At 39.9% G+C, this 20,239-nt stretch overlaps 1 protein-coding gene across 5 annotated transcripts in view; it reads right to left on the bottom strand.

The window, feature by feature from the left end:
* znf385a (zinc finger protein 385A) overlaps positions 1 to 20,239 on the bottom strand; it is a 79,090-nt gene that overhangs the window by 43,541 nt on the left and 15,310 nt on the right. The window contains exon 1 of one of the 5 annotated variants that reach the window (XM_079588456.1): positions 19,059 to 19,617. The exons of 3 other annotated variants lie outside the window; for them this stretch is intronic. In XM_079588456.1, coding sequence (XP_079444582.1) covers positions 19,059 to 19,068 — 10 coding nt within the window. In that variant the 5' untranslated portion in view covers positions 19,069 to 19,617. Of the gene's footprint in view, positions 1 to 19,058; positions 19,618 to 20,239 lie in introns of those variants that run through there. One more of the 5 variants, XM_079588462.1, reaches the window with a different exon arrangement.

Genomic DNA, 20,239 nt, shown 5'->3' with positions numbered 1-20,239 from the left:
AAATCAGAAGGAAAGGTGAGCGAGACAGAGAGCTCCACGGCAGTGTAAAAGTGCAAGTTTGCTGATGCTCCTTCTTTCATTGTTATTATGCTGCATTTTTTAATGAGTCAACTGCCCCCTCTCTGCCACACAAAGGCCTGATTGAATGTGGCATCCCATTATCATGTAAAAGAGCCCAGCTTCATCTTTGAGTTGCTGACTGACAGCTGATATCATCTGAGTAATTGCACTAGAGACACACACTCACTCACAGTTTGGAGGAGCTCACAGAGGAAGCAGGGGATGAGAGATTTGGAATTTTCTGGAGCTGGTGAGAGTGAATGTGGAGGGGGCGGCGGATCTTTTTTTTAATCGTCTCCACCAGGAAGAGTCTTCTGGGATGAGAGCTGTGTTTTGTGCACTGTTAGACTATTACACAACACTGCGCAAGAATCCTCTGCACACACACTCTCAGGTGGGCGGTGGAACAGAAAGGCTAAGCGGACAGCAGAAAGGTTACATGTGGTGTGAGCCAGGAGAGGAGGAATCTGCAAAACTGCAGACACGGAACCCAACAGAGCGCAACGTACAAGTGTTCACGAAGCCTCTTTAAAGCTTGACAAACTTCAAAGTTCAACAACAGTCAAGCAAAGCTTCTGAAAAAGAAACTTCAAAAAAAAAATATCAATATATACTTTATATACTATATATTTTAGAGAAAGGCAATGTTTTTTTTTAAAAACATTATGGTTTATAAATTAGATTTGACAAATGATATATGATGACTTTTAATACACTAATGCTAAATATTTTGATGTCAGCAATATTTTTTGATGTTTTTTGAAAGAAATCTCTTATGCTCACCAAATACAGTATAAAACAGTAATATTTTAAATATTATTACAATTTAAAATAATTGCTTTTTATTTAAATTTATTTTCAAATCTAATTTCGAATCGTTCTGACCGCAGTAGTTTAAATGATTCTTTATTTTTCATTTTCCCCACAAAAACATCTCAATCAAAGGATATTAAAGAGTCACAGCAAAACTAGAAAACAATAATCCAACATTTAATAACGAACTGGAGCTTTTGACTAAATACTGCATTATTTTGTAAAATTACTTAACACTTTTAATATATTATTATAACTGTAACAGACATTACGAAACATTTTTGAGTTCTGTAGCAATAACTACTTGCTGAAAAAAATAAGCTAGTTACTGGGAAAAGCTGAACTATAGGAATACATGAGCAAGAATCACACTACTCAACAATGTAGTTAAGCTCAGAGCTGTGACATAGCTGTTACACACACACACACACACACACACACACACACGCACACACACACACACACACACACCAGGGTTGGTGCATCACCTCTGCAGTACCGTGCATAGCATGCTTTTCTATCTAGAGCGATTTTCCCCTCTTCACTGTTTGCTTTCAAGCTCTTTTACTTCCTCCTTCCTGCATCACTGAACACCCCTCCTCTCGATCTCTCTCTTTCTCTTTCTCTCTGCAGTAAATGATGATTGAGCAAACAGCACGCTGGAGGAAGGCTGCAGAAAAGATGGTTATCTGGCCTTCACGTGCCGCGCATCCTAAACCAACCCTCTCTCCTCTTTTCAGTGTTTCCTTATCTCTTTCTTTCTTCTATTACCCCCTCCCTTTTTTCCTTGATTCTCCTTCTGTGGCTTTGGCGATTAACTGGCAGACAGTGTCATCGTGCAGCATGTGGCACAGTGTATACTTTAACCCCAATCTCCAGCTTACCCAGGAGAGACGGAGGAGAGGATGAGAGATGGAGAAAGAGAGGGAGCCACACGAAAAATGTCCAATGATGGGCTGCCCCTGAGGGTCCGTGTGCACCTGTAGGTTTATTTTCAACGCTTCTTTGAATTTGATGTTTCTCAAAGAGCTGCGTTGAAGGCAGGGAGAGGAGAAGCAAAAGGGGAAACACTGAATGAAAGAGAAAGACGGCAGTGTTGTTTCAATCCCACTCCGCCACGAAAGACATATGGCATCTGAGCCGTCATATCAAACGTCTTCAAGGGAACTATGGACTGAAAGTCGACTAATGTCTCATATGTCATCTGGTGTTGTTGCTTGAGGAGTTTAATGGAGTCTCTGTTTAAATGAAGGGAAAGCTGTTTACAGATGAAAGGTTTTGCATAGTTCATCAGGCATTAAGATGATGCATTTAGATGAGCCTGCAACTCCGTACGGAGAATCCAGTCCCTTCCATTCGCCACCTCGGATGCATAATTCATGTTGCTTTGGTCACAATTACTCTAACCTTTATTTCTGCCCATATTTCTTCACTTCCTCTTATTCATTCAGTCACTACTATTCCTTAAAGCGGCTTAATGGGTGATTATTAAAGGGATAGTTTATCAAACCTGTATGACTTTCTTCTCCTGCAAAATATGTTTTTAATACAAATAAAAACATAATTAATAAAAACAGAAAAAAAAAACATGAAAACAAACCAAATAAATAAAATAAATACATACATAAAATAAAAACTAAAATACACAGAAATTAAAAGATAAAAACAAACATCAAACCAGATAAATACATTTTGTAATTTAAATTTTAAATGAAAGTCAATGGGTTCCAAAACAACATGGACAAATATATAAAAGTTTAAAATGACATGAGGGTGAGTAAATTATAGTGAATTTTCATGTTGGGGTGAACTATCCATTTAAGAACTCTTCTAACAGTCAAATATTCTGAGCAAAGACGACCATGTTTATGTTTCTCCTACCCTCCTTCTCTCTTCTGCCCACACTTAGATAGCCATGAAATCAATGTCAATTAAGAGGAAGCCGCCACATGTTTTTCGTAGAGGAGAGGATATTAGCCAGCTCTCCAAACTTACGGTGAGTCCTTCAAACGCTCATATGCTTATATAAACTCAAGAATGGGTCTTAACCCTGGTCTTGATCTGGTGTGCGTTCCACCTGCACCGTGAAGGACACTGAGGGCAAGTCATTTGTTATCTCACGCCTGTGTGCCGCACAGCGCTGTCGATTCTATCACGCGGGCCATTAAATTGATCTGTACGTGTGATCAGCCTTGCGTGGGGCAGGCACAACAGGCAACGGAGTCCATCAAGTCCCCGGTAATTCTCGTCCTAATGGCTTCCCACCACAAATGAAAAGATCAGTCCTCTCTTTTAAATGCCCATGTGTTTGTATTAAGCATTTAGATCTATCACTGTTACAGTTGCTTAGACATCGCCTCCGTCCCAATCAATTGACCTGTCTAAAGGGCCGGTTTATCTGCTACAAATATCCTTGGAGTAATTCCCTTCTCAGTCTGGGAGGAACAAACAGGAGAAGTCAGAATTTCTGATTCAATGAATATTGATGTGTACCTCTGGCCACTGCTGACATATGTGGGCAACATGGCTGCTGATCCAGAATAATGCCATGCTTCATCCATGGCGCAAACAACTAGGCACGGAAGCAGAAACAAAAGGGGCGCTCTCTCATCCACTCACTGTTGTCCTCCATTTATCCTGCTCTTGTTCATTGTGAATAATGCTCAAGATTTTGCATTTATTACTTTTTGTAATCTATTAAGTAATTTAAAAAACAAAAAACATTAAAGGTACAACATATAATGACCTAGATCAGTGATTCTCAACTACAGTACTTTGGCCATGGGAGTGGGACCAACATTTTCCCATGGTCATGCAAACTGCCACGACCCAAATTTAGGAATTTGAACCAAGAAAATGTATTGCAAGAATATTACTAACACTGATGAATAAACAGTTTAAATATGGCTATTAAAGGTTGTGTAGGTAAGAATTGTCTGACTGAAGAACTTTTTTTCAAATTGGCTTAAACAGTCTTTATATACCAATACATAATTAAAATGTAAGTACTTTGAAAAAGAGAGTATAAAAATTGAGTGACTAAAGTGTATAAAACACAGCTCATTAATTCCATTCGGGACGAAACAAGTGATTGGCTTGCGCGACTGTCACTCTCCGTCGCCATGACTACCGCCGCTATTATTGGCTCTGCCCACGTGCACGCAGTCGCGCACCCGTTTTTAGGTGCAGTGAATGTAATTAATGAGCTGTGTTTATTGAAGATTAAATACACTAGAGTCACTCAGTTTTTTTATACTCTCTATTTCAGAGTACTTGCATTTTAATTATGTATTGGTATATAAAGACAGTTTAAACAAATTTGAATAAAAGTTTTTTTAGACAATTCTGACCTACCCTACCTTTAAATAGCAATCCCAAAATAGTTTTTAATAATACAATTACGTTAGTAAGATGGTATGTCATCAAAAATATAGATAATAGTACAAAGTGAAAATAAAGTAGTGCTTTTGGGTTAAAGAGATGAAAAATGAAAGTTGTTCCAAACCTGTATGAGTTTCTTTCTTCAATTGAACACAAAATATTTTAAAGAATGTTGGTATCCAGACAGTTGACGTCACTCATTGACTTCCATAGTAGGAAAAACATATGGATGTCAATGAGTGCCATTAACTGTCTGGATACCAACATTCTTTAAAATATCTTCTTTGGTGTCTTCTTTTGTCCGAAGTAAGGAACTCATACAGGTTTGGAACAACATGAGTGTGTGTAAATGACAAAATTTGGGGGTGAACTACCCCTTTAAGATTACGGAAACTACTTTATTGGTACTTTTTGGTAATTTCATGACTTACTAACTACAACCTTGGATGCCTGTTATTTTATTTGCTCTTCATATAGTGAATTGATATACAGTGCGCGCCTCTGCATTCACATGCTCAACAGAAGAGTGCACGCCACGAGCACAGTATTTCGTCGACAGGACAGGAAAGTTAGTTTTTCTGAAGTGAGAGACTTTTTATTTTGTAATAAGCTATGCAAATATTATTAGTATAATGACAATGATAGCCTGAAAACATCTCATCTAAATACTGAATCCGGGCAAAGTGTTTTTCTCAGGCACGCTTTACTTAAACTGCGTCGGACATAAGAGTCAACAGCTTTTATGCACATCTTTCAAAATAAAAGTATTAATACAATAATTGAATACAAAACATGGTGTAAGTTAAATTTTACTTGATGGTTACACCACTTGACATTAAAGTCATTAAACAAAAATGTTTTGTAGAAAAATGGTACAAATGTTTTCAAAAATGTATCAAGCCAACCAGCTTGCCAGGTGCTTTAAACTAGATTTTGAAAATATTTCCTCTGCTTATCATTTCAGATATCCTTCTTTGTAACTGAACCATATATATTTCTCTCTCCTATTTTTCCATTCGCTTCTCTTTTATCTGTCCTCTGTGTTGATTTTGGTTTCTATTTATCTGTCTCCTTCTCAGTCTGTCTCTCTCCGCTGCTATTTAAGGCTATCTGTCTCTCGGTAGCAAGGACATGCACATATATTTGAATGCACCTTGGAGGTCTCCCCGATTTGCCGGCTGGACAGTGGTGCATGGTGTCAGAATGTGAGATGCGGCGCATTTTCCTCTGGAGTGCAAGTGAAGAGTCGGGTGAGGAGGGGAGAAATGGTGGCTGGGAATGAGTGGGAGAGAGACAGACGGGAGAACGGCGGCATGTAATGGAATGCAGCTCTGCGGTGCTGTCAGCTCACTGTGGGGCACCAGGAGGGACCGATGATGCTTCTTCAAAACGGATTTCAAATCATGAGAGCCCTCAGCCCTCTTTTGTCCCCACGTCTTGTGTGCTTTTTTACCCCCCTCCCCCTCTCTGTTTTCCCCCCTCCCTTCATACTTCCCTCCATGTCTGTGACTGCGGCAATGCAAGGCAGTCAACTGGAAAATCCACTGATTGTTTCTGACAAAAATAGAGGGGGTGACAGAGAAAAGATAGATGGTAAAAGAAATTAAAAAGAGAGAAATTGGATGGAAAGAGAATGGATGGCACATCAATAGCAGGAAGAAAGCATTTGAAAAGAAGCAGTTTTAGAGGTCACTGGTTTTGTGAGCTGCATGTGACCAGGGACGTCACACACCTTTACCGGGGGCAGCAGTGGCAGTCCTGGCTCACTTGCTGGCCTAGGCAATAGAAGACATGACTAAAGGGAAAATAAATATTTAGTTTTAAATAAAACTTTTAGACAACTTAATAGTTCTTTTGTGCAACTGAAAGATGGGAAAGTTTCGGCTTAGTTTCATAGTTCAGTTTGTTAGTTCCCAAGCAAAAAAAAAAACCTAACTGTGTATATTATATAATTATGTTAGAAAAGGATATTACTTTCAATTGAGCCCAAAAAGAGACGTGATGGATAATTGATATTTGATGGAGGAGATGAAGAGGAAGCGCTGTGTGATGCTGATTCAGCATTTGGCAGGTGCTAGGGGTTCACTGCACCTGCCAAATGCTGAATCAGCATCACACAGCGCTTCCTCTTCATCTCCTCCATCAAATATCAATTATTATTTGATAAGCCAGTGCTTTTTTGACCAAAATCATACTGGCCTGAATCTGGCAAGTCGGAAACTGAATAAAACAGTAGAGCAGGTTAAGATTTACATAAAGTGGTGCGACTTTGTCCTTGGCTTGAGTGATCGCCAGCAAGGCAAATGTCTAAATATGTCATTTCGTACCCCACTTTGCCTTCCCTTCGTCTGTCTCTCTCCCTGTCGCATTAGCCTTTGAGGCTCCATGCTGTGAAGGTCATCCTTCCTGCAGCTATGGATTACACAGGCGTGCACACAAGCAGAATTGGATACCGTCCTTGAGAGGAGGTCTGCAGAACGCCGTCCACTTCCACCAAGGTGTTAATGTTTGGTGAGGCATTGGGATTCACCCAAGAATATAGAGCATACGAGGTTCAATGACGTGTAAGAGAGTCCACAATAATGAAAAATAAAATAATCTTTTAAAAAGAGGGAAAATTTATAGTTTAAAACATTAAGTTTTTAGAAATGTACTCTTTGTGTTGGCTTTGAAAAACTTGTATTACAATTTCAAAAAAGGTTTCAAATTAATATCTTGTCATGTGACTATCAAGAGTAAAAGTGCATATTTTTCTTACACCTGAAATACTGTACTGACTGTGCACATCGTAATGATTATTTCCTAATTTAAAAAATTACACAAAAAGAACGTCAAGTCATTGACCCATGAATATGCTGCCTCCGCCACGGCGTATCTTATTTTAGTACTCAGCCGCTCTGATTTTGGGAGAGTGAATTGACTTTATTGTTTTGTTTTGCATGGCATGGAGGTCCTTATGTAAGTGTTCTGAAGTTACGCTTCTAAGTACATAGAGTGACAGAAAAGTAAGCCCGAAATAGATGCATTGTGGGAGAACTCCACCATCAAGCACCAGAGAGCAGTATGACTCATGCCAACCCCATTCACGAGTAATATGGTCTCGCTCTCTCGCAGCTCCGGTCCGTATCAAAAAAACACCCCTCAGAGCTGCAGCAGCACATCTCACATGTACTTCACATCCCCATTTTCTCTTCATACTCAAGTTCAAAGACACTCATCACCTTTCATCATTTCTCTATACGAACAATAGGCGATTTGGGCCTCTGGGGAGAGCGGGAGGACAGAGGGGTGTGAAGGGTCTTGATTAAATGATTATGACTCCCTAAAGTAAGCTAGCGGCGGGCCTCAACTGCGTTCTATGATGTGTTGAAGGTGGACAGGGAAGGTTGGTCTAGCGCAGGTTCTCTCTGCTGTCCACTGCCTGCTGTGACCTTAATTTGTTCTGTCTCGAGTCAGTACACCCACTGGGCGGCTGATGCACCTTCAGGGAACAAAAGAAGAGCTTAACAGAAGCTAGCATCCTAGCAAGCTGACGTGCGTGCGTGTGTGTGTGTGCGAGCGAGTGTGTGTGTGTGTGTGTGTCCAAAGCAAGAGAGAAGACTAAGTAGATATGACAGAAGAAGAAAAAACAGGGAATGAGGCTCGGGTGGAGGAGGAACAAAGCAGGATTCATTTCCCACAGCTAATCCGCTAATGAAGATATGTAGCAGTGTATGTGCCGTGATTATTGGGGTGCCACAAAGCTCAAACACTCCCATCGCCCGATATAGCAACACTTATGTAGAGATAGACAACAAAAACACAGGAATATGGCGGCTGGGGCCTTATTTAGCACCACTTTGCCAATGCGACACTGTATAATGTGCTATTTAATCCAATCCGGTGGCAGTGTAAAGATATTTTGTGCTTAATTCCATGAAAGGCCACGTATATGAGATCAGCGTTAGGCGTATTGCAGAGTGAGGATTGTGAATTCTCCAGCGGCTCTTGCTGTTGTCTTCGCTCTGCAGGGGCTGCTGCTTCGTTCCATTTGCTAAGCTAATTTTATGGAAATGGCCCACGTCTTTTTCCACAAGCCGCTTTGCTGTTTTTCATCACAGAGTTCTCACAACACGTTTAAGCCACTGGCCGCATCTCAATAAGACGATGCAGGAGAGCACAGTGCTTCTATTTGAGCTGTAAATGGACCAGTGATGGAGGCCTTTGAAAAGAACCCAAGCCGCCCAGGTCCTGTGCTTTTCAACAAAACTATAAACTGCCTCTGCAACTCAAGTGGTAAACCATTAACACTTCAACTTGCATTTATTATTGTTTTCTTTGTGAACAAGTCAATGTTTGTGAACAAGTCAATGTTTTTGAACAAATCATTTAAGTCAACAAATCAAGTGCTTTTAATGAATCAGTAATGTGAATGGTTCAATTGCTCACTCATTATCACCTTTCATAAATTCATGGAAACAACTTCCACAAGGAAGTTAAAATTTCAGCTAATGTGCTCAGGCATGTCAGTCACCTTAAATCTGTAGCTACGTTGGAAAGGTTCCCTTATTCATCACTGGACCCGGCTAGCCACGTCAGCCTGGTGCACCTAGCCTAATCTCTCCATAGGAATGCGCGCACACACAGGTCTACCTCCTGGGCAGGGGCAGGTCTGAGCGCAGTCCCTCTGTATCCTCTGCCCTTTGCCAGATCGCAAAATGAAGGAGGAGGGGAAACAGAGAAGGTGCAGGTGTGCATACCACAAGCTCATGACTGCCGCATCACTTTTCTTTTCACCAAGGAAGCTATCTGCTAGCCAATGACTCTATGGCACTCATCCAAACACTGCTGCAAGATCCACATTCACATGTTCCTCCCTTTATCTCCCTCGGACACACACACACACACACACACACACACACACAGACACACACACACCAGGCAGGTCTGAGCTCAGCCTGCATAGCTGGAACTGCCTCCAAAGCCCATTAAAACTCTTCAGACTCTTTTTAATGATGGTTTTACAATAAACATTCAGCAATTTGACATTTGGGCACATAACACCAGACGGCAGAGGGTCAAGCTATTTTCCAGGCCAAAACAATCACACTACAACAGTTTGTTCCCACAAGCTGTCAGACTGCTCCTATAACACCTTATATTTAAAAAATTATGTGCATGAATTCTTTCAGCTGAACCTTGAAGTTAAACTAACTTGAATCAAAATTGGCCTCTTTAGCCTTTTGAAGGCATCTGGCCTCTGAAGACACACGATCACTTTGTATGATGAACAGATTTAAATTTAGGCTTTTATTCACATAAACATTCATCAATGCACACATAATTTATGGTAAACGGAAGTTCACGTATGTTCGCTAGACGTGCAAGAACCAATGAGGTTCATTCTAGTTTGTAGCACGTTTGAGCTTCCACAAGAACCAAAGACGTTTGATCTAACTTCTTACGCATAAAGCAAATACTTCTGTTCATGTTCGCTGATCAATGTTTGTGAATAAAAACCTAAATTTAATCTGTTCATCACATAAAGCAATGGAGTTTATTCCGAAAATGGAGTAAACTGCTCGATTCATATGGATTAGTTTTACGATCTCTTTAAATAATTTTTGAAGCGACAAAGTGGTAGTTGAGTAGACTGTCAGTGGAGGGAGAGAAATGGAGGGACATAAATCGATGAACGAAAATCTTACGGGTTTGGAACGACATGAGGGTGAGAAATTATAATCTAAACAACATAAAATGCAACATAATACGCTGCACAGAACAAAAAAATAAGAAGAAACAAACTTTTTAAATAAAATTTTGACAAAAATACTAATAAGGGTAGAGCCCTTCCCCCATGAATTAATTTATAAAGCGATTCACACATTTGTTTTTTCAAAATTCTAAAGTTTTCCAAATTAACCATAATGGTATACATATTGGCTTGCTGAAAATAATATAACTTTTCTCCCAGAAAATTCAATTCATATTTTTATTTATAGAATATCTTAAAGTAAAATCGAACAATTCAAATTATCACAAAGTATTTCAAGATAACATAGCTAGTCACAAACCTTTTTTTTTTTTTTTTTTACAAAAAATAATCAATTATAGCACACAGCAGAAGGCAAGATTTTTCTGGACATTCTGCTGCTTGTATGTTTCACTGGGGAAAGAGAGAAAAATCCCATCACCCATTTATCAATTGAAATGAGAGTAAATACATGATGACAGGAGTGTCATTTTCGGGTGAACTATCCTTAAGGCATATAGCAAGACACATTTATCCAGAGCGACTTAAAAAAAGTGCTTCAGCTTCCATGCACGAATCCACCCAAGAGAGGGTATTAAGAGACTCAATAGTCCTGTCAGTGGGATTGGAGGAGAGATTTCTCCCTCTCTGTTGCAAGCTATCACATCTCCACCACCCCTCCCTCATTTCCCCCCCCATGCTCCCAAGCATCGACCTTCCAGAATTTCAAGGAGAATTGATTTTGTTCCTCTTTTTGTAACCTTCACAACAGTGGGAAACAATGTAATACCAACTATAAACATCTACAGACCTTCTTTCCTTGAATGGCAAACACTGTATTTTCTCTCCTCGCTCACACACACACATTTCTCGTTCATGCCAGTCCCTTACAAAAACCTGGAGATATAAGCTTCATAATTCATCCAGCCTTCCAATTTGTCAGGGATTTGCGCTCAAACTATTGATAAATGTGTGCCGTTTGTGGACGGATGGATGTATTTATCATCCACTCTGGTTGGCGTATTTCATAAACCGTCTTATTCAAAGGATGACCCCATCTCTGTTATTGTATAGTCAGGCTTTTATGATTTGTTTGCTCTCTGAGTCCTGTCTATACAACAAAATAAACCGTAAAGCAAACAAGGAGGTTCTGTAACAAAGCCAGGATCCAGTCAGCCATGTGCCTCACAGCAAACACAGATACCGGAGTGCGTTTTGTTAGAAAATACACCGTGTTACGGGATCCCACAGAGGCTTGGCCGTGCTCTTTAAAGAGCAGCTCTATTGGACACCTGGCACTAACACACACTATGCTTAAACCATTAGAGAATGTATTCAGGCCAGGAATGAGGTGTAATGTGTGTGTGTGTGGATGAAGATACAGTTGGGACCATTTCATTCAGTCTGCTGGGCCTCACACAGCCAGTAATGCATTTCCGTCTCCCAGAGCTCCTGTTATAGCCAATTCATTAGTGTCCATTACACCCACTATTGACAGTCTTCTAGCACCCAGCAAGTCTGTATGTCCGGCTAAGAGTGATGGCTAGGTTTGACGGGGAGAGAGGGAGATGGACAGAGATGTAAGCGCTAAAGTAGTGTGAAGCTCAAGCGCAGTTAACCTGCCATGTGGCGAAAGAATAAACTGACCTCCTACCATGCAAACAGCTGAACTGTCTGAGAGAAAAACACACACATGCTGTTTTAGTGAGTAATGATTTCCCCCATCGGGGCTAATTTATTACATCGTTGCCGCATTTCTTCAAATGTGTCCTGGCCCGTTCTGTCAGATATCGGATTTTCTTGATGGTTTGGCGGACTGAAATCTCGCCAGGCTGAGACAAAAACAAAACCATTTGTGGAGAACGCTAACATAAGGTTTGATTAGGTTATAAAACGGCGAGTGAATGTGCAGTGGCTAACCAGCATTTGCTCAGCCAAACCACTGGCAGGTGTTTAGCCTTAATGGATGTGGAACCGCACATAAAGTCAAACTAAAGAGTATCTGTACAAGAGGGGGAAAACAGCATGAAGAGAGCAGTTTAAGTTTCTCCAAAGTGAACAAAACAGGTGTGACAAACTGCATGTTTAGCATAGTCTATAGCATTTGACAAGTCAAAAATTAGCCACAAAAAAAAAAGCCCTTAGCGTTCTTAGCAGAACATCCATGTAGTCAAGATATATGAAAAACATTAGCGTTTTCACTAAAGATTGGAGAAAACTTTCCGTTAGTTAGCATTCTCATTCAACTCCATGGCAGTAAAGCACTTCTTTTGTGACTATTCTGTGCATAGTGCCCTGCAAAAACATTGGCCACTGGTGAAACAATATGAATTATATCAGAATAAACAACTACTTTCGATAGGTCATCAATGGGGAAACATGCTTTTTGCCCACATAATGATGTAGTTACAGCATCAGCCAGTAAACTCTCCAATTTTCTAACCAGCCAAACCTTGACCACCTAGCTAAAGAGACCAGCCTAGACCAGAGCAGTTTGTGGTTGGTCTCACTGACTAATCAGTCCAAATACAGTGTTAACCAGCTAAACCTTTTAGCTAAAAGCCATGCTGCTCAAAACGCAACAATCAATTATGCTAGCTTCAGTGTACATCATGAAAAAGCAAAGTACACATTTAAAGATAACTAAACTGCACTATGATATGCAGTGTTTGGGCGATATGTGGACTGGGCTTTAAGAGGACAGATTTCATAATTGCTGTGTCATTCTCTTCTTCCAGCCATGCAGAGGAGGTAAAAAAAAAAAAAAAAAAAAAAAAAAAAAATGCTGAGCTGCTCAAAAAAACACATTTTTGTTTCACAAGCTCAAGGGACAGGTGAGTGTAAAGGTTGACCGCAGCAAAAGAGAGGAGGAGAGAGAGCAAGAAGACAGAAGATGAGGGGGGAGGGGACATATGACAGATTACCAGGTAGACAGGAAGCGTGAGAGAATGTCGTATCATAAAGACAGATGTGCTTGCAACGGACATAAAATCAGAGAGGCAGACAGACAGAGAGACAAGCCAACACATCAGACGACTCTGGGCACTGTGCCTAAATGTCACAAAACATAACGGATCCCTCCAGGGGAAACAAATAAGGGGCAGCATGTGTAAATATACAGAGACTTTTTCAGAGTCCTTTGTTCTGCATGTCTGAAACACTGTTGTTAAAGCGATAGTTCACCCAAAAATCATTTACTTACCCTCAAGCCATTTCAAAACCGTACAGCCTAATTTCTGCTCTTTGTTTATTCAGTGAAAATATATGGTATGCTTTTGAACTCCAAAATGACAAAAACTAATAATATAAAGTTGTCAATATGCACTAAATTCCAATCTTTCCCTCACTCTCAAATCTACAATACAGTATATTAAATATGGTGCATGAAAACACGTCACGTCAGGTTTGACAAAGTAGCTAATGCTTCCATCTGAGGTGCCAAATAAATGTATGCACAAAATCAGAATAATGGGGAAAAAATATTTTCAAATAAAACATTTCCAAGTACAAGAGACCAAAATCACACATGGGAAAATTGGCGCAAAATAGAAATGGAAGTATTAGGTTTTTTAATATTATTTTGGGAATGGCATTTACATAATCTTGTTTCCATCCAGAAGATTTTTTTTTTTCACATAAAAACATAAATGCAAACCCAGCTAATGGTGCCAATTGTTTCTGGTTGTTTAATGTCTTGTAACGGATTATGTCGCAGAAAGTTTGAATACAATTGCAACCGCAGATGCAAAATAACTAAGCAGTGGCAAGAATACAATTTTGAGAAAGGGAATTTTTAGGCTTTTTCCTCACAAAGCTGCATTCCTGTACCTCAAACAGTAGAACATGATGCTAGCAACCCCAAAGTAATTGGTTCCCAGGAAATACATGAACTGATTAAGTGCATACCTTGAATGTAATATAAGTCACTTTGGATAAAAGCCTACAGCTCCAGATAAATACAGAGCACAAGTGACATGAGAACACTCATGAATGACATGAGGGAGAGTAAATAACGGCCAATTTTTCATTTTTTAGGGAACTATTCCTTTAAACGAATTGGCTGTAAGAGCTTTACTTCTCTGTGTGTGTGCTCCGACAGGTGTGCAGGTGTGCATGGAGGAAAGGGGGGACGTTCTGACTGGTTGGCCACAATGGAAACTCCACACTGGGCAGGCGGCAGTGAATGCACATCGCAGTGCTGCTGCTCGGGTTACTCACCTCTCCTTCAGCAGTCAACCCCACTCTTTGTCTCAGTCCTGCCGATGAAAACACTGGGGACCAGGCGACATGCCACGGCTCCAAAAAGTCAATGTGTGCATTTTTGAGGCACTCTATGGTCTGTCTTTGAGTGTGGGGCTCAGCGGATCTCCACTGTATACACTGCAGAGCGTTCATGTCTCATTATCAAAGTCAGCCTATAGTCATCACCACCACTGGGACTAAATATCTACCTGCTCACTTTTCAAAAGCACATATACTTAGCGGCGTAAGAGAAGAGTAAGAGTTGAGTTAAGGACCGTTTACACAAAGAAACAAACTATAATGACAACTCTAACTATACAATTATAATAATCATTGTAATTTTACGAGAATAGGGGCATCCACAACACAACTATAATGATAACGACACAGAGAAACAATATCATTGGAATCACTTTCTGAACGTTTTTTTTTTTTTCCATGAGGAACGATAGGCTAAAAACATCGACAGCCAATTCGGATCCATCTGACTTTAAAGGGGACCTTTTATTCCCCTTTAAAAAGTCTTGATTTTGTTTTTGGTGTGTACTAGAATAGGTTTTTATGCTTGACTGTTCAAAAAACAGCTCCTCTCTTCCCAGTCTGTCTCAAACGCACTGTTAAGTACCCGTTTCGATGAAGCCCCTCCTTCCGAAATACAAAATGTGCTCTGATTGGTTAGCTTGCCCAGTGTTGTGATTTGCGAATCGCTTAGAGCGTGTTCCCTTAGCATAACCGCGAGTTTCATCTGCTCAGTAAATATTAACAATTCGGTCAATTTTGCCATACTAATTCGAGCCTGGTTCAGACCCTGAGAATATGCGATCCGAACAAGAGGATCATGCAGAACCTTTGCAAGCACGGATTTTACAGGACGTTTCAGAGTGGTATGTTCCTAAAGATTGGTGAACAATCTTACAAAAGCAAGAGCCCCGTTAGCTAAACACTTAATCAACAATGTAATGGATGTAATGTTAGCTAGCAGTCGGAGCCACTAATAATAAAGCATAGATGTTGTGATCCATAAACAACTGATTGTCCTGACAAATTGGGAACTGCTGCGTCTTTCAGGAGAAGCTTTTGTGCGTAGCCAGCATTGTACTCTCTTAGGCTCTGGAAGCTGTCCTCAGTGAAATGTGCAGCACAAAGATAAACGTTTGGGTTATAATGTTCAGGAAGAGTGTTAAAAGAAAATTTGTAACCACTGTTTTCAAGTTTCATGATACAACTTCAGCGTTTGCTTATTTCACTTTATAAAATGTATGTTCTCGTACATTGGTGTGTACACCAATGCAGTTATCGCTATAGTTATCATCCTAAATGGGAATGGGCCTTTAAAGGATTAAAAGCAGGTACAAAACAAAAAGGAGGAAGGGGATGTGGTCAAGGTCATTTAGATAAGGACTGTAAAGGAGTCATCACACACACATTCTGCACAAAAAAGGAAGATCATAAAAGAGTTGTTTTGCATCACACTACAGCTCATATAATAATGTAGTGTGTTGTCCGCTGAAGTGTGTGATATCGTTTTTGTTTACTGGAGTGTAAAATAGTGCAGAGATGTGCCGTTTCGAGTACATCTGCAATCTGCAATCAAACGAAAGGTCACCACAATGACAAAAGTCTTTGTTCAAAATACCAACAACCCACATTAAAACAATAATAATTAAAACCAGAAACAAAGATCTAAAATTAAGATACAGGTCTGCAATAATTTAGTATAATTTAGCTTTGCATGCACAGCAATGCAATTTTTACCTCAGATGTGTCCATAAACATTAAGTCATAGCAGCACCAAGCACACTTGTGCAGGGGGAAAAAAAATCATTCATTATTAATTTATTAATAATCTGAACCTTATTTAAAAAAAGGATGGAAATGTGGTAATGAACACAGATGCTGACAGAGTGCTTGAAAACATTCCTCCATCACATGGAGTAGCCTACTTGAAAACGTTTGTCAGACGTTGACTGATTAGATTGGATAGACGGAGCTGTAATCATCAGACAGGTTAATGAAGCCATTAGCCCATCTCTCCAGTCACAAACATCATTCCTGCCTCTTTTGATGGGAACGGAGCGGCACGTCTGTGCTCGTCTGTTTGTTCAACCAGGCCAAATTCAAGTACTCACAATTCCTCAACCCCTTGCACACAAACTAAATAAAACACACAGTTGAAGGTGGAAAGAACACAAAGGGAAAGTTAACTACTTCAATTCTAAACATTAAGATTCATTCGATAATTAAAAAATATATATTAATCGCACATTATTTCTGTAATTAATCGCGATTAAAAACAGCAGAGGTTTTTAATATTTTTTATATCGTAATAATTTCAGTTACTCTCCAAATCAATGTAGAAACAACTTAGACAGTATATTTTAATTATTTGGTTTTTTTTTACATTAATTACAGACATTAAACATTACGGTATAATTGAAAGCTATCAATTTTAGACATTTATTAGGCTATAAAAAATTACTTAATTTAAATGAACTTAAAACTTCACATAAACCCATTATAATAAATGCCATATTTACTTGTGGCGCCTTCCTACAGTCTAACAGATAGGAAATATACAGAAATTGAATAACATTATCAAACACTTAACTGCATAAATTATAGATTAATCCTTATTAAAGCTACAATTTTCTCTGACCTTAGTTCTTTGACTAACATTAATGACAGACATCACAGTAGGCCTAACTGGTTTATTAGGCGTCTGTGACTTTAAGATCTGACGCACATGGTGCGGATCTGACATGTATCCCATTTTCTCATAACTCTTTAAGGTAATTTAAGACTTCATTTAACTCATTTATGAGTGCTCTTATGAGAATACTCAACAAAACGGGCGTGTGTGTATCAGGACATTCACAGACAGCGCTTTCTCTTGTCTTGTCGCGTTTGAATGGTTTAAAAGCATTTGCGTGAATAGAGCGTGATCATGCAATGTAACGCTAGCCAAACTATGTTGGAAAAACGAATGCTGTGTTAATTGCATAAAATATTTTTAACGCGTTAAACTGAAAAAATGAATCACATGCGTGATGCGTCAAATAATTTTTTTTAAATTAAAATCTAATTAATAATTAAAAAAAAAAATATTTAATCAAATAAAGCAAATTAATAATTAAAATATTTTTTTTTTATTAATTCACCCATGTCATTCCAAACCTGTATGACTTTCTTGTTTGCATGCGATACAAAAGGAGATGTTTAGCAGAATGTCCAAGCTATTCATATACCCAAAATGAAAGTGAATGGTGACCATGACTGTCTCTGTTCCACATCCGCTCTGCTAAATATCTCCTTCTGTGTTCTACACAAGAATACACACATTTTGTGAATTATCTTGCTTGACTTTAACATAACATATTGGACATAAAGACTGCATAAATTCTGCATGCTAGAGATGGTAAAGACATATTTAGCAAATGTAAGGATGATAACCATACACTGCAACTATAAATTATTTCTGTCTGTAGTAATAATGGCATATGCACACACGCACGCACACACACAAAGCAGACAGATCACACATTACAATCCCTATAATCATTATGCTTGGCTCCCTGGAAAACATGCCTAGAGGAAAAAGTCGGCGAGAAGTGTAGCAGCTCGGCTGTTAAATTAGCCCAGGCATGCGTTAAACAATGTGGCCTCAACTGGTGTTCCCTCACAGAGCATAACACAAACAAACACGCACAGCATGCGGTATGTTACAGGTACACTAAAAAAGACTCGTTATAATGATCTAACTTAGAGCTAAGCCACACAATGACAATTCTCTGATTGTGTTGTTGCAATAGAGTGCAAAGGCTATATTCACACACACACAACCCCTACAAGAATATGAGCTGGCTCAGATGCTGCAGCCTCTAGTCACCACACACACACACACACACACACACACACACACCCCAGAGCAATAGAGGAACTCTCCAGAAGCACCCTGCAAAAAAATGATCATGCTCAACCTCTGTCGTGGTTGTTTATAGGTTACATTTTAGAGCTGAAAACAGGGCTCAAGATATATGATTGGAAACTCTTGAAGAGAATTAAGTTATCAAATTAAGAGATGCACAAGATATCGGTATCGGTTCTCAGACAATCTTATTGTATAGGTTGATATTGAATATTTAATTATGCAAGCTCATTTGTACATTAAGATTACCTTTGCCATCATCTAACACACACTTGAACTTCATTTTTAAAAACAAGAATAAAAAAATAACACTTGTATGCCATGCCTAAATGTGTAGCAAATTAACTTGTAACATGATACTTTTTTTTAATAATAATATCAGTCATTTATCATTATTGGCCAAGAAATGCAAATGATTGTCGAAAAATATCAGTATCTGCCAGAGTTTTTATAGTTGTGCATCCTTATTGATATCATGATAACGATAAACAAAAAAAACATGCACAAAGAATACAACGGAATAAGACAACAAAGCAACATATTCACATACACACACAAACAAGATATAACTGGTCATTTTATCTAGTCATAAACTACGGAAGTTCAACTTAGGAAGTTGATTGTTAGGTTCTCTTCGTTTTTTTCTTTCTATTTGAGGGTCAAAATCCCTGAGAATGAACAGCGGGAGTCTGACCAAGGGTGAAACAGCTTGAATAGCTGAACACCCGCTGCTAGAACTGTGACCTTCAACGTCAACCTGAATTCATCTTGAAGAAACCACTGCGATTTATACTTACGCATCAGGTTCAAACAACTCATTTTTAAGTTAAAAAGAGTGGCGTTAAGAACGTTTAGAGTGCCAGGGGTTCACACAAAGCCTTGGAGAAGAACCGAGGGAGAACTTACCTAAGATCATCCTGAAAGCCTCGCTCCTACGATAAGGATCAGCTCTCTTTGAATTCTAATCCAGGAGAGCACAAGTTCTTCTCCGCGCTCCTCTCTGCGTCTCTCTTCCCAACCAGAAGTGAGTCAAGCAGCCAGTGCAGCGTAAGAGAGAGCATTGCTGTTGTCCATCCTGTATCTCGTATGTCCGCTCTCTCCAGGTGAATGAGCAGTATTCTGAGGGGAGGGATCTGCAGGTCTTCTGCCGTCTTCTCTCAGGTGAGTCAGAGGGCAATGTGGGGGAGGTTCCAGAGATGGGGATTGGGGGGAGGTGGGGGGGGGGGGGGGTGTCAGAAATGCCAGAGCCTTTGGTCAGTTAATGAGCCGAAATCCCTGCAGGAGCATCGGGATGAACCGTGCTTCTCTATAGCAAACACAAGATGAACAGTTTCCCTTCAACAGGAACATTTCTCAGATAACATGAAGAAATGCCTCAGTAGCACAGTCAAGCCGGTATCTGCGCTGCGCTCTCTCTCTCTCTCTTTCTCTCTCTCCCTATCTCTCTCTCTCTCTCTCCCCGTTTCTTGTTTTTGGGGTTGGGTATAACCTAAAGGCACCTTCCCTGCCTGCGCTCTGATTGGTGGCAGTCCCAACCAATTGGAGAGGCAGCAGCCGCTTGTCATCCTGCAGAGTGGAAAGCATGGAAGCATTGCCACACACTCTCTCTCAATTTTTTCCCTCCATCTCTTTCACTCTCATAATCGGTCTGTTTATGGCAATCGCGACTGTGGTGGTCACTTCTCCATCTCGCAGTCCTCTTTTTCGCTTGGCAACCCTGTGACAGCGAACTTGTGAGGGGATTAACGTCCTCTCCGCAACTCCCTCAGGCTCCATCTCTCCTCAGTCTTTCTGTTGCAGGAAATATTTGTCACGCAAAGCTTTTCTCAATAGTTTGGGGAGATTTGAGATAGGGGACAGAGCGTTCGGAAGAGATGGAACGGAGAGCGACAGTGCAAAGGAATGAGGAGGAGGAGGGGGAGCTTAAACTAAATTCAAACTGACAGAGGGATGAGGAGACATGGAGTGACACGGAGAAAAGACTGGAAGGAAGAATGAGAGAGACAGAGAAACTAACAAAGAGAGAGAGAGAGAGAAAGAGAGAGAGACACAGACAAGCCACAGTCTTATTTAGCACAACTGGCCCA

The sequence above is a fragment of the Phoxinus phoxinus genome (assembly GCF_949152265.1).
Source record: "Phoxinus phoxinus genome assembly, chromosome: 18".
Classification (NCBI taxonomy): Eukaryota; Metazoa; Chordata; class Actinopteri; order Cypriniformes; family Leuciscidae; genus Phoxinus; species Phoxinus phoxinus.
Note: the sequence above shows the minus strand (reverse complement) of the source record. Positions and strands in the feature narration are given on the sequence as shown.